Below are 14,567 nucleotides of genomic sequence, written 5' to 3'. Positions count from 1 at the left end.
AAAACACAGATTCATCTTCTTTATGAATAATAAATATTTTCTGCACTTTTGCAACTTTTATTTTTTTCCACATAGAATGACTTTCAGGATATTTGCTACTGTGATAATTGATCTGTGAGTTAATATTAATTAGGCAATAGCATACAATTCTTTGTTCCAAATTATGATTATTAAAATAATTTCTAAATGAAATTTGGAGATTGAGCATTAGCACAGTAAATAGCTATGATGGTTGTTTTATTGTTTAAAAAGAAAATCTCAGAAAATATACTGTGTATCTTCTCAACTTGATCTGATGAAGAACACAAGCCAAAATATACCATTGGTGAATGGCCATTAAGTTAGAAATATAATTATACCATGTAAATAAAAGACAGACCAAGGATATTGCTTAAGATTCATACATTCTGACAGTTGTTAATTGAAATTAGTTAAATTCATACAAAGCTTTCTGCAACTGTGGGTAACCCATCTTGTGAAGTAATTGGTATTTGGTTTAGGTAGTTTTCTGGTTGCTTGTTCAGCATTTATTGAGAGGTGTACAATAGTCCTTTTGAGATTTTTCAAAATTTATAGTAAGAACTGTTGGATCTCTTCAGAAGATGGAGAATCAGACTGAATCAAGGTTAGTGGTTTTTTATGGAAGGTGAAACCTCCAGGGTAATGCAGCAGGTGAATAGGTCACAATGTTTGAGAGCAGCTCTATTTGATTTGCAATTGGAGTATGGAAATGTCAGTTATACCACCAGGAATGAAACCCAGAATAGCTTTGTTTCATAATATTTGAATGAGGATTTTTTTCATTATTAATAAGAGATACACCAACAGAGATTGATATCCTGTATATCCAATGTTAGAATTAGAAACAGTCTTAATAAAATAGAATTGATTTTTGGCTTTGGAAGAAAAGCCTGACTCCTTTTGTGGGTTTGCCCTGGCTGTATGGAATCTTTCACAGTGCTGAAAATTTGTTGATAAAAGGATGATTATTAGTGTTGTTCTTGTTGTTATTATTACTATTATTAGTAGTAGTATTTAAAACCTCCATAAGCACATATTTGCACTAAAAGACCATTTCTGAAACAGAAGGTCCCTAATTTTGCTTTTCTTGGCAAATTAATCCAGAAACATTTTTAACAGATTCCACATCTCTTTAAAATTTTTATTTCTTCTTAAATTGCACTGGAGCCGGAATGAAATGCTGGACTAGATGCACAGCTGCTATGAAGTTGATATTCTTTTTTACTCCTTTTTCTTTTTTTTTGAACAGTTACTCAGTTCTTATGGGTCTGCATATTATAACCTAACTGAATCAATTATATTTAATTGCACAGAAATTCATCATGTTTAACGTGTGCTGTTTACCTTTTATTCTTTCCCTATAGGTATATTCGAATTGTTGGGACTCACAACACAGTGAACAAAGTTTTCCACATTGTGGCGTTTGAATGCATGTTCACGAACAAATCCTTTACTCTTGAGAAAGGTCTGATAGGTAAGAGATAAAACTGTTTTCCTTTTTTATGAACTGTTGTAAGCACTTGTCTTTTAAAGCTGGCCATTACTGCACTCTACTTCTGTTTCCATCCAGAAATCTCTAAATTGAGTTGAACAGTGTTGTAAGCATAAAATTAGTTGGCAAGTTCTTAGAATTTCTATGAAATTCCAGTACTTTGGATTAATTAATGCTGCTGCAGGAATGCTGAAATTCAAATCAACTGCTGCTGACAAAGCCACTTGTAGCTGAGTCAGTCAGTGCTGGCAGTGTGATTTTTCTTTGCGTGTCACAGTATGGTTAGTCTGAATTCTTTTACAAGAATGGACTAAGCACAGCTATTTATTGTGGCGATGATGGATTTGGACATTTAGGGGCCTCTTATACAGCCTGGTTACAACTGTTGAAAGTAAACTCTCATGTGTTGATTTCCCCCCAAAGAGTCATAGACATGCTTAGCCATGGCAGATCATTATATCAGCTATGCTGCTATTATTCGCAGAACACCACGCTGATGGAGCTGTCTTAGCTGTGGGCAGTTTATATAACACTGATTTAAGTACCTTTATGTTACTTAAGGTAGAAATCCCCTACAGAGCAATGGTATTGAATGATAAAATGTGTCACAGAAATACTTATCGATTTTCTTTTTTTTTGGTAATAGTCAAAATGGGGTGGTTTCTGTGCTTTCTTCCATATAAACTCACAAAAGTCAGATCCTGAAGTTCATTGGAGAGAGAGCATTTAGTAGTTATCTAGGTGGGATTTCCCACAGTTTATTTCTTATGGCATAAAATCAAGAATTTCAGCAAAATTCTCAGCGTTCATGCTGGTTTAAAACATATATTTAAATTTTAAATATGAATCTGTGACAGGTGGAAGGGAAAACAGTTTTCAAAATAGGATGAGAAGGAAGATTTTTAGTAAGACATATTCACTTTAATTTTTTCTCTGAGAAAACTAATATTTAGCCATGAAAAACCAAGACCCAATTCCTTCAGCCTGTTCCCTATGCATTATACAAAGGTAAATCAAAAGCCTTCCCTTTGTTTTAGGTAGTGTGCAAGGGGCATTGCAATTGCTATTGACTTTAGAATAAATAGAATAAACAGTAAGGAAGAACTGTGTTAAAAGAAAACATCTCTCTTCAGTAAGCTAGTTAGCAGAGAAACAAACTATCTCAGATTTGATAAGACCTTTGAACTAAATTTCATAGTTAGCACTGCTAGCTGTGAATTTTTAAAAACTTCATACAAAATCAGTTAGTACAAATATTTGTACTAAATCAGTGTACAAATATTTGTATGTATTTGATTTCAAATCATCAAACTTATGTAGTAAATGCTGAATTTTGGACTTAATTTTTTTGAGTGTTAACACACATTGTTTGATCATAAGTAGGCAAGGCAGTAAATCCATGCATGTTTGTTTAAGTGAACTTATACTGAAAGTGACTCATCTTTCATGGACTCAATTATTTTTACTGGTTGAGTGATTATTCTGGTGAGGTGAACTATCTGATCTATTTTAACACTTAAGTTTCAAAGGTAATCTAGGGGATGGAGACTTTATATGCCTTTATTAAAAATTCTCTGTGAGAATGGTTTTGTCGAATCTTAAGAGGTGAATGGGGTTTGGGCAGCATAATAGCGAAGATTTCTGGTGATTGTTAATCAAGGGCAGCTTTGCTGCTCTTCAGTGTGGGTCAGTCAAGCTGCTGTACGTGTAAGTCAGTTGAAGTGATCAACAGTAAGGAAAGAGAGGGGCCTGTAGGTCTCCACAGCTTTTTTTTATTTAAGGGATCTAGTCAATACAATTGGTAGAAAGTTAAAAGTAAGAATTTGGGGAGTAGTTAATTGAAAATGGGATGTGGATAGTCTTCCAACTGTCAGTGAGGCACCAGCAGTTGTATACATAACCTTGCAGAGTTTATGGTGAGAAAGATAGAAATGGAAAGATTTGGGGACTAGTTGAGGCCAGTCCAGTTGTGAAATGGAGCAGAGGCACCTATGACTGTTCTATCAGAATTTTTGGCCATCAGTATTGCCTATTCAAAAATATTCTCAGCAACTTTGATCCAGCAAAGAGATATTATATCTATTTAATGTTTTTTTTTCAGTGTGATGATTACCATAAGGTGGCATATTATATGGCTCCTTTCATATATGGCTCCTGTGATCAAGCAGACTGTCAGTCCAAGGTCCACTTGTGTGAAAACTCAGTATGAGTACCAATGGATTGGCACAGATTTATTTTATTGCTGTGATGAGGATTTGTAATGTTTGTTTCTGTTTCTGAAATGACCAGATAGGATAAAGTCAATCTAAAGCAGTTAGGAAAAACCAACAAAATATATGAAAGTGCAGTAATCAGAGTAGGTTGCTTTTAAGCTTGACTGAGTAGAGAAACTTTTATCTTAAACCCTTGGAAAGCAGTTCATTTTGTTCATTGCTTATCCCATATGATATTAAATACAGTATTAAATTAGGTTAGAGCAAACACAGCTGCTGTTTATATACCCTGTTTTATTTTAAAAAATTAAGTATTGGTCAGCCCTTGAAGGCCATAAGGTCCTTTCAAAAAGACTTAGTGACCCCTACTTCTACCAAAACAACACTGAAGATAAGATGTGAAGATTTGTCATTTGAAAATGCATTCCAAAGAAATGAGGCCTCTGAGGTGTTTGGTTAGAGATGTTATGTAGAGACTTGAGTGATTATTTATTTATTTTTTTCTGAAAGATACTCAACTTGACCAGAGAGCTGTATATGTGAAGAGCGTAATTTATCAGATACATTACTACTGGTATGTAATATCTACGTGATTGTTGTCACCGTACAGTGAAAATTAGAGGACTGGTAAACAAATAATAAAAAATGAAGTGCTGTTTCATTATAACAACAATTTTATGTTGTTGTGTTTTTGTGTACACGGTTTTAATGAAAAATTACTGACTTGACGTATTACAATTAAAAGTCAATGTGGAAGGTGATTTATACAGTTACCTTGTACAATACTGGATGTGGTATTGATGTGACCCAGTGGTAGCTGAGTAGCACTTTTGAAGCAAAAGTAGCAGAAAATGCACTTTATAGCACTGTCTGGTGTTTAAGTGTTGGTTTATAGTTTGTTGTCTTGTGAAATGAGGTGACAGAAAGGATTGTAATCATATAAAATTATTTCCCTACACAGATGTTAGGGTTGAGATGTATTTTTCTTTTTGGCATAGTATTATCTCTAAATGTGTAAGTTAACAGTTTTCCATATTAAATTCATGATACTAACATAACTCTTTAGTTCAGCAAGGATGCAAATATTCTTTAATCTCACAATCATAGTGCTTGCTTATAATGAACTTCTGCTTATGAAATTTTGAATGGTCTTTAGGCATTAATATTTAATGTAGAATTCAAAACAAAAGAATATTTTCACAAGTAAGAGACATACTGCTTTGGAAGCAGTACCTGGTGTCATGTGATGTATTGTAAAATGTTCTAATCTGCCCAGTGGCAAGAAGTTATAACAGCAGTTAAAGGACTGCTTCTGTGCAAGGCCTCTTTAGGTTTCTGGGAATTTTTTTCCCACCTTAATAGAGGAAAAAAATTCTTCTTTTCTACCTCAACTGGAAAAAAAAAAATTGATAACCTCAGTGTCTTTTAATCAATACCCAGTGCTGAGAAGCAGTCAAGGATTATGTGGGCTTGACCAACCTTCTTTCTGATTGTGAGCCTGGTGATGGGCATTGGGAGTGCAATGTGGATGGTTTTTCCATGAAGCAGTGTTGGTGTGTAGTCTCAGTCTATCAGACTTCTTGTAATGTGTACAATACACATGAAAGAGAAAACAGTGAATAATGACTGAAGAGCAGAAAATGGATGTAAAAACACTGGAATGTCCTTGGTCACCCTCTGAGGAATGCAGTTCAGTTCTTAGGAATCATCATGAACCTTCATTTGTGTGCTGTTCAATGCCTTAGGAGAACTTGTTTTAAAAGGGATAAAATGATACAAATAAATATTCACTTGTCTTTTACTCTGGCAGTTATTTAGAAAAGGAAAAAGAACAAACACAACTGAATGTGTAACAGGGAGAAACCAGTCATATCAGTTTCCTAGTGTGAGGTTCAGCTTTGTAAAAGATTGCTTTGTCTCTCCCCAAGGAAGCAGTGGAAGATGCTGGTTTTTTGTCTAGTTTAATATTGACTCCACACAAAGCTATCATATTTTGTTTTTTCCCTTTTGAAAAGGTTCACGTTTTTCTAAAACAATGCAGGCTTACCCAGCAGTATAAGTCAGCTCTGCTGCAGACATAGCTTTAGGAAATTTTGAAAACTTGAAGACAGTCTAAATACTGCAGGGATTTTTTTCCCCTTTCTGCAAGAAAGGACAGCCACATGGTTGGTTTTGAGAGAGATCTGTTCATATGGTTCCAGTTCTTTTTTTTTTTTTTTAATCCTTTTCTGTCTGTTTCCAGTGCCACAAGGAGGGATGCACACTTCCTGAAACAACTTATATTTCTGACAGTCTTCTGCAGACACAATGTTTGATGAAAGAGCCCTGTAGCAGCCAATTAGTTGGCAATGAAAAGTATGGCCAGTTGTAGTGACTTGAATAGTTTTGTTCTAATTTATTGGATTAGGAATCACAAACTGTAGCAAGTATCGAGGAAAAAATCAGCCTTCTCTGAAGTTTTTCCAATACAATTTCTGACAGCTGGACAAAAACACATATTAATGGGGTTTTCTTTTCCAGAAATAAATATGGCTTGCATAAAGCTTTTCACTGAAATAGGTGAAAATACTGCTGCTATTTGTTTGAAGTTGATATTTTTGAGCTCTTGATTTCTTTGAATAATTTAATTGAAGATTCAAATTAAGTGTAGTAATTTCATCAGCAAGTTTCAACTCAAGAAAATAAGAAAGAGTATGTGGAATGAAAGACAGGACATGAGGCTGTACTTTTAATTATCTGGAAAGTTAATTTTCAGAAAAAGATTTCTTTTTTTTTCTACCATGTAGCAAATAAACAAGGGCTAATTAATATATTGAATAAAGATTAGACTTAAAATATCTTTTGGCATGTGGAAAATAATGAGAGCAAAATGCCTAATACCCCTTTAATTTTTTTAAAACAATATGATCAAACTCTGAAATAATCCTTGCATCCTTAATTCTCTTTTTCTTTAGTATCAGCTTTTTATTTTCCAGCCAGCCAGGAAGGAAACTTTTGTCAGTTTAGTAGATGTTCAAGTAGAGAAGGAATGCAATTTTATAGTTAAAAATTGAGCAATTGGAAGCTGAACATTTAACAGATGTAATCATGAGAGGAAAATCACTCCTTCATACTAACTAAAACAAAAATTTGTTTCTTCTAGTGAAATTTCTTGTTTATAGTTTCTTCACAATGATAATTTTGTGTCTTAAGAGAATTCCCTAAAATGAACAGTTTTGTTGCAATGATGACACATAAGCAGAGAATTTTTGACTGTTGCCTAGAGTGCAGTATATTGAACAGTCCATAATGCTTTAAATTGCTGCTTTCCTATAAAATAAGACTATGTAGTAGATCTGCTGTCTCCCTGTATGTTTATTTTCATAATTTATTTAAGGTTTATTAATGTCTGGTTTTGTAAACCAGTACAAATACCCACTTTGTTCTGTTCCTTTCTGTGTTGCAAAAAGTTATTTGAGGCTTTTCTTTCATTTCCCCACCCACTCACATTGTAGTGAAGTCACAGTGGATAGATAGAAAGCAAAAGCTGACCTGTCCAGAATGAGAGATGAAAGGAAGTAGTCTGCACTCAGATATGGAAGCCACTTGGCAGCAGCAGCATTAACTTTTTTTTCAGAGTGCTTCAGGAAAAAGAAAATTCTCATGAAAAATCAAGTATGCTAAAAAGACAAAGTAAGAGAAACAAGCTTAAGGAATGATAAATATGACTGGGGCTACAACACACTTCTGGTACATTTTTATCTTGGAAGATCTCTAAGGACAGTTGTATAACATATCTTGTCTTATCTTTAAATATAGTCAGTATAGATGACCCTTAGGCCATGTCTTGAAAATTGCAATCCTTTATAAAAATACCATTGCTAGAATTATATATACTGCCAGTTCTTCATCACTCCATACTGCAGCATAAGAGACAAAAAAGTAAGTTTTAATAAATGTTTGATGCCGCTGTCCTGTAACCTCAATCGTCTTCTCCTTTTTTTTGCTTACAGAATATGTTTGCTTTGCTAACACTCATCTTTTCTGTTCCATAAAAGCAAATTAGACTTTTCAACCCAAAACTGTTGTATGAACAGTAGGGAAAAAATTATATTTGTGATCTTCTCTTTTCTTTTCTCTGACACAATATTGGTTACTGTAAGAGCTGGATAGCTGGTGGATTAAAAAAAAAAGGAAACAAAAATAGAAACAAGAGTCTTGATTTTGACAGTTTGTATTTGTAAATAAGTGACCTAAATGGAAGCAGATATTCTATTGGGAAAAAGGAAGACAACCAAAAGACTTGAAAATGCAGAACAGAGTCCCCAGCAGATGGTACTTTTAGTAAATTTATCAAGCGTATATAAAAGATGATAGTGAATATTCAAAATAGGGAGTGACAGACCCCCTAGGGAAAAGGAACAGGATGGCACATTCTGCACACTTCTGTTAGTCAGAGTAACTCTCTAATTAGCTGTTGTAGGGAAGACCACAGAATTATATTAAAAGCCCACCAAGACAGTTCCTGTACAGTTTTTAAGGAGTTTGACTAGTCAGGGTAACATCTTCTTAGGAGGGTCATGGATTAGTGCAGAAATCTAAACATGAGAAGGAGCAGGATGATGCTCAGAGGGCATGCAGGCAAAACATTGCCTGAACTGAGCTGCACTACATTCAATTAATCACTCAGAGAGCTAAGTGTGTCTGCAATATGCCATGGAGCCTCAATATGAGCATTTTGACTCTGTCTTTTACTCATTTTCTTTTTCATCAAGATTGCAATAGCTTCCTCTTCGTATTAAAAAAAAAAACAACTCTGTGTAGAAGATGCTTTAAAGCCTATATAAAATGAATACACAAATAAGTTCCTTTACTCCCAGGTAGGAGAGGAAGAAAAGGAAGTCAAGACAAATTTTAATTCAATGCCAGTACTCTTTGTTTGCAGTGTTAGGCTTTGCTTTATTCAAATAGTTTCCAGTGAAGTACTTCTAATGTCTAACACCTGCTCCCCCATAAGAATATGGGAATTGTTCAATGCCTCTTTTCAGTAATAGGGGAATCAGGAGATTTCTAGAATATTAAAGTGGTGTTTTTAGTAATTTTTTATGAGCAGACAGAAATTATAGTATATTTGGTAATGTCGTAGCTTTTCCAGAACTGGTTGTTTTTCCACTGCCTGGGATAACTACTTGGCAATGATCTTGCAGTTTCTTCCCATATATTTTTTAAGGTGTTTTGGTTAGTTAGTTGGCTTTCTTAAGATGATGCTTCTGACACCAGTAGCACAGTGAAATCACAGAATCCTAGCTCTTCATGGAAAATTATCTCTTTTTTTGCATGCTGAAGACTCATACAGTTATCTCTGAAATTTCTCATAGCTATGTTCTAGCCATTTTCAAATGTTGTAGTAGAGAAAGGGTTCATCATAAAATAGGAAGAAATTATTTCAAAATTTCTAAAGTTTGCTGGACAAGATATTTTTTCTCAATTGTGTAAAAAGAGTGTTTTCATATCACCAATACTGCAATCCATCTGTTAGTTTACCAAGCTATTCTGGAATCAGTGCTGTAAAAACTGTCTCTACCACTTGTTCATCACTTGTTCATAGTTCATTTTATGTGAGTTAAATTTCCTTCTGTTGATCATATTTTCTTTCTCTTTTTTTTTTTTTACCAGTTCTTCTCCAGAAATAATGACCATTGGCATCTGAACTGTTTTCTGACTGTATGTCTGTCATCTTTGTGTTTTTAATTCACAGTTCCCACTGAAAATGTTGCAACAATTGCAGACTGTGCCAGTGTGATTGAGGGTGTTAGTCGCAGTCGCAATGCCTTATTGAATGGAGACACAAAAAACTATGATTGGGATTCTGGATACACATGCCACCAGCTTGGGAGCGGAGCTATTGTAGTGCAGCTGGCACAGCCCTACATGATTGGATCAATACGGTAGGAGGATTTATTTTTCTCTAAATTAGGGGGCACAGTGAAATTTTTGCTGAGCATTTATTTTCTTTAGAATGGAAATGACATTAATTAGGGGGCTAGTTTAGTAGTTGTCATTTGGCTTCTTACTTCAGTATAACAGGTATGTTAAGAATTAAATGTGTGAATTATATGTCGAGGTACAGAGTGCAATTGCAGAAAATAATACTTTTCAGAGGCATAATAGTAGTAACAGTCAAATTATAAGATTAAAGTTAGATACTTACTTTAAAATAGAATTTAATTGCAGTCTCAGTTATGGTTAAGTAGGTGCAGTTACTGTTATCCGTTTAATTCTGAAAACAATTTTCTTGAAGAAAATCATCATGTCAAGTCACGGAGGCTTCCTTTTCACTATACAATTAGTGCTAGTTTTTACTTAAACATGGAAGATGTAATAAAGATACAGCAACCTGAATATTGATTTACAAGGCTAGATTAATGACTATGTTTAGATTTGGATTGAGCTTCATTGGGCTGTTTCTACTGTAAATGTGTATATACATATGAAGATGAAAGTTTTGGCTGATGTAGAGACCTAGGAAATAGATAGGAAGCCAGAATTTTCACAGGTGAAGAGAAAAATATTCTTACCAACTTCAGATTCTCTGACTCTAAATGTTTGGGGGTGTTTGTTTCATGAAATCAGGCATAAAAAACCTTGTCTTAATGGGATAATAGTGTTTGTAAATTTAGACTATGTAGTCAGGGACTTAATTTGTATGCTCTATGACAGAGAAATAAAGATTTCTGAAGTTCAGAGTACCAGTGATCAAAGACTGAAATCCCAGGTAAGTAATGGCTTGCAACAGAGACTATATACATAGATATGTATTTCCAGGAGCTCAGTGCCTTTCCCCTATTAAGTGCTACGAAGTGAGACTTGAAAGCTCTTTTATAACTGCCAGTTTCTATTTTGTGTGGTTTGGTTCTGGCCTATGAGATTGTTAGGATGGTTGTAAAACTCTGGAGATAGAGTTTGACATCAAATATCCAGGCAAATTCCTAACCCAACAAAAGTAGTATTTTTTGTGTATGCAAGCTGTAGATACTATGCATAATGCAAGTCTGGCATTGTTCTCACTGTGTGAAACAAGTTGAGTAAGTGTGGTTGGCAACTTTCCACACTCATTTGAGTTTGTTGTTGTTAATATTCTGTTAAATATTGTATCTCAAGTAGAAAACCGAGCAGTATTCAGATTTCTTAAAATAGGTAAATGAAAATGTAATGTAATCATTTTCACAACACTTTATAATTAAGTAGTAGTTTTTGGCAGCAAGGCTTTGGCCATATAAAATATTAAGAGAAGAATATACTAACTAAAATGGATAGTTTCTCAGTTTCTCTGTCTTCCTATCTTACTGTTTTCTGATATCCTTCAATTCTATCCTTCAGTTGTATATCCTGCAATTGATACATTGTACCATCTTTTTCCAGTTAGTGAAAAAAACTGAATTTCTTATAATAAATGCTATGCAATTGTTTATTCTTGTGCAGAAGACTTTTAATAAGTCTCTTTATTAAATGGTGTGTTAGGTGAATTAAACTTTTGGTTGCCAAGAAATGATAACTGTGTAATCAGCAAGTGTGTAGAGCAAATAACAAAATAATAAAACAAAACCAAACATCACATAATTCAAAACTAATAGGCATTTAGTGATTCATGTGGTATTAAATTGTACAGCTACAGGTTCAGAATCTCATCTTTCTTCATCAGTTTCCCTGCCATGTATAGTACAAACAAGCTTAATAGATTACTTTACAAAAATAACAGTAATAAACACCATAGTCTGGGGTATCTTCTGCCAGAGGAGACTATCTGCATTGCCTAGAGACAGAAATGCTAGCAGCATGTAATTTTTCCTTTTTTGTTTACTGCCTAGAAGAATAAGTGTTTTGAGTTGCAGCCATGTCTATTGCTGGTCATAGGCAGCCAAGTGAAGCTGCTCCTTGGAGTGGGGAAGTGAAGTTTCACTCTGTGGCATCTACAGCTTTGGCAAGGGTCTGGAGCATGCTCTATATTATGCAGTGCTAAAGATGGTGACAATGGTCTCTTCAGCATCTATGGAAACATAGGAAATCTATGTTTCATACAGAAATCAAATAATATATAAACATAGATGACAGCAAAAAGTCTTAGTATTTAGTCTTTATAGAAGAAAGACAATTTTTTTGTTAACAGAATGTCTCCCACAACCGATGGAACTGTATTCACTGCCTGTTTTCCTGCTGTTTGCTTGTTTGAAAACTCCCTTGATCTCATGCTCCCACCTAATAGAAAAAAATTCTAGGAGCATTTGCTTTAGCCTGGCAGTACACCATGACTACAGAATGACATGAATTCTGCTATCCTCAGAAACTGAGTCATTATACCCATGGGTTTGGATTTTAAGTGAGTAATTAGGAATTAAAGTATGCATCTTTTTAGTTCAGAAACATAAATATGCCATTGAATATATTTATTTCAGAGGGGGTAAATATATAAACCTTTGAAAAAAGGTAGTAGCTGCTTTTAGTCTATAGAAACAGGAGTATCACTGGAAAGAGCCTCCAAGACATAATATGTTACCATGGCAACTAAATTCTGAGTACAGAAAAAAACAGAAGAACTATTGGTGTTCAGATATGCCTTAGAAATGCAATGAATTGAATGTTTCAGGAATATATATTGTATGCATGCTTTCTGCCAAAGTCATTCCAATGTCTAGGAATCTTAGCACCCTTCAGGTTGAAAGGGACTTGAGGAAGAAGGCATGTAGCATCAGGTTGTTTCTCAAAGGAGGGTCAGTAATGAAAAAAAACCATCCTAATCAAGGTTTTATGCACTCTGGTCTTAAAAATTTCCAAGGCAGGAAATTCCCCAACTTCTCTGTTCTCAGATACTGGCAAGTGTTGTTAGGTTCTTCCCCAACCCCAAGCCTCCTTAGGCTGAACAAGCCAGCTTCCCCAGTCTCTTGCACAGGGTGTGTGCTTCAGCCTCATGAAAATTTTGTTGATCCTCTGCTGGAATTGCTGAGGTGTATCAATGTTCTATTTGGATCCAAAAAGGGATTCAGTATCCCAGGCATGATCTAACAAATGTCAGGTACAGAACAATAATCTCTTTCCATTGTTTTGCTGGCTCACTTCCTGTAACACCAGCTCCTTATGTTTGTAGCCTTCATTGCTGAGAAGGCACACAGGCAATTAATGACATCTGTTCAATTTGACTCAGGAATTCCATGGGAAACCTCATTGAAACTTTGTTAATATTGAATACTTCTTCATCTATTTGGAGATTAAATATCTCCAAATCTTTTATAAATTTGGAGCTCTTGACTTCCACATCAGAATTTACTCAGAAATTCTGAAAGAGGTCTGATGACAATCAGTGCTCAATACTATTTTCTAATAGACAAGACATGGAAAACATGGAGATTTCAACCCATCCCTTTCAATCCAAACTATTCTATTATACTATGGGTTTTTTTTTTAAAGAATTGTTACTAAATATGGTCTTTTAGATTATGAAATTTTAAAAAATATTTAGGAGTTTTCTTTTTTTATTAATTCTCAGAACAGTTAACAGAGTAATTGTTAATTTAAGTGTTTTTTCTACATAGTTGCCTGTCCGGACACAAAATGTCTTTCTCCTTTTAGTCCCCGAAAAGGCCCATATCTGTGACAGAATACTGTATTATAATACAGTATTTAATTAGGAACAGAAAGAAAGCAACTGGTGTGTGTAACATAGTAAATACAATTCAATTTTAAAATGGCTAAAATGTGACTATTGCAGCAGCTGCCATAATAGAATAACTTTCTATCTAATTCTCCCTGCATTTATCTGGTATAGAAATATAGTACTATTATGCTATAGTCTTTGGCTGCTTTTTCTTATAAATTAAAAAAATTGCTAGAGTGTATATGGTAGAGATGGAATTCTATGCCATAGTGATTTTCATGTTAGAATATATAGAAAGACAAAAAGTATGTCTTTAGAAAAGTACATGAACTATACTTATCCAACTTTAGCCTTTCTGAAGCCTTTAATGCTAGTATGGAATTGATAGCTTTTCATATTCAGAGAAATCCATGAATTAACAAACAGCATCAGTGAACTTGAATGTATTTTCTGTTTGCTTATACCATCATCATACACATCTTTTATGCTTTCTGATTTTCCATACCACTTCCACTTAGGAAGCTTTTCTTTCCTTGCTGCTCATTTTCTGTGCTTTCCTGACTTGAGAGTAAAATCATGACTCAGAATGAATGATCATAGGAACACTTAGAAAATATGCAGAAATTTTTGTTTTTTGTAGGAAGAAAGATGGTTTCTTGTAGAGTACTGAAACTGAAACATAAATGTCTGCAGAAAATTGAAAGGGTTTATAGACAACCAGAGGCAAAAATGCAGCAACAATTGTATAAAAAACCTTCCATGTTTCTTCCTTTTTCTTTTTCTTTCTCTTTCAAGATATGTTGCTACTTTATGTTTTAATTTCTGTCTTTTGGGTTTCTACAAGTATGCACGTGGATTATGAACACAGTACTGTCAAATATTTATCTGTGTGTTCTCTGTAGTGACTTCCAGTACTCAGAAAGCAGATATCATCCTGTTAGATGCATGACTAATATTGTTTGGTTTTCTGCTAACACCTTGAGTATATTTAGTTATACAGCAGTCTGAACTAAACAGTGACACTTTTTTACAGAAATCCAAAAATAAAAAGTAAGCACAGACAGCAGAAAATGTTTTTAGAAATGCAGAACATTCAATCACAGGACAGTACATGACATTTAGGGACATACTGTTTAAAAAACTACTGCAGCATTTTTTTTTATTGTAACAGGTAGCCAATAGAATAATTTTCCTATGCCTGAAATGTGAAGTT

General features: G+C 34.3%; 1 protein-coding gene across 1 annotated transcript in view; it reads left to right on the top strand.

The window, feature by feature from the left end:
- BTBD9 (BTB domain containing 9) overlaps positions 1-14,567 on the top strand; it is a 109,528-nt gene that overhangs the window by 61,335 nt on the left and 33,626 nt on the right. Inside the window, exons 6-7 of the mRNA XM_068185479.1 lie at positions 1,386-1,495; positions 9,464-9,653. Coding sequence (XP_068041580.1) covers positions 1,386-1,495; positions 9,464-9,653 — 300 coding nt within the window. The remainder of the gene's footprint in view (positions 1-1,385; positions 1,496-9,463; positions 9,654-14,567) is intronic.

The sequence above is a fragment of the Anomalospiza imberbis genome, chromosome 3, assembly GCF_031753505.1.
Source record: "Anomalospiza imberbis isolate Cuckoo-Finch-1a 21T00152 chromosome 3, ASM3175350v1, whole genome shotgun sequence".
Taxonomy (NCBI): domain Eukaryota; kingdom Metazoa; phylum Chordata; class Aves; order Passeriformes; family Viduidae; genus Anomalospiza; species Anomalospiza imberbis.
This window is presented reverse-complemented; position numbering and strand designations above follow the sequence as displayed.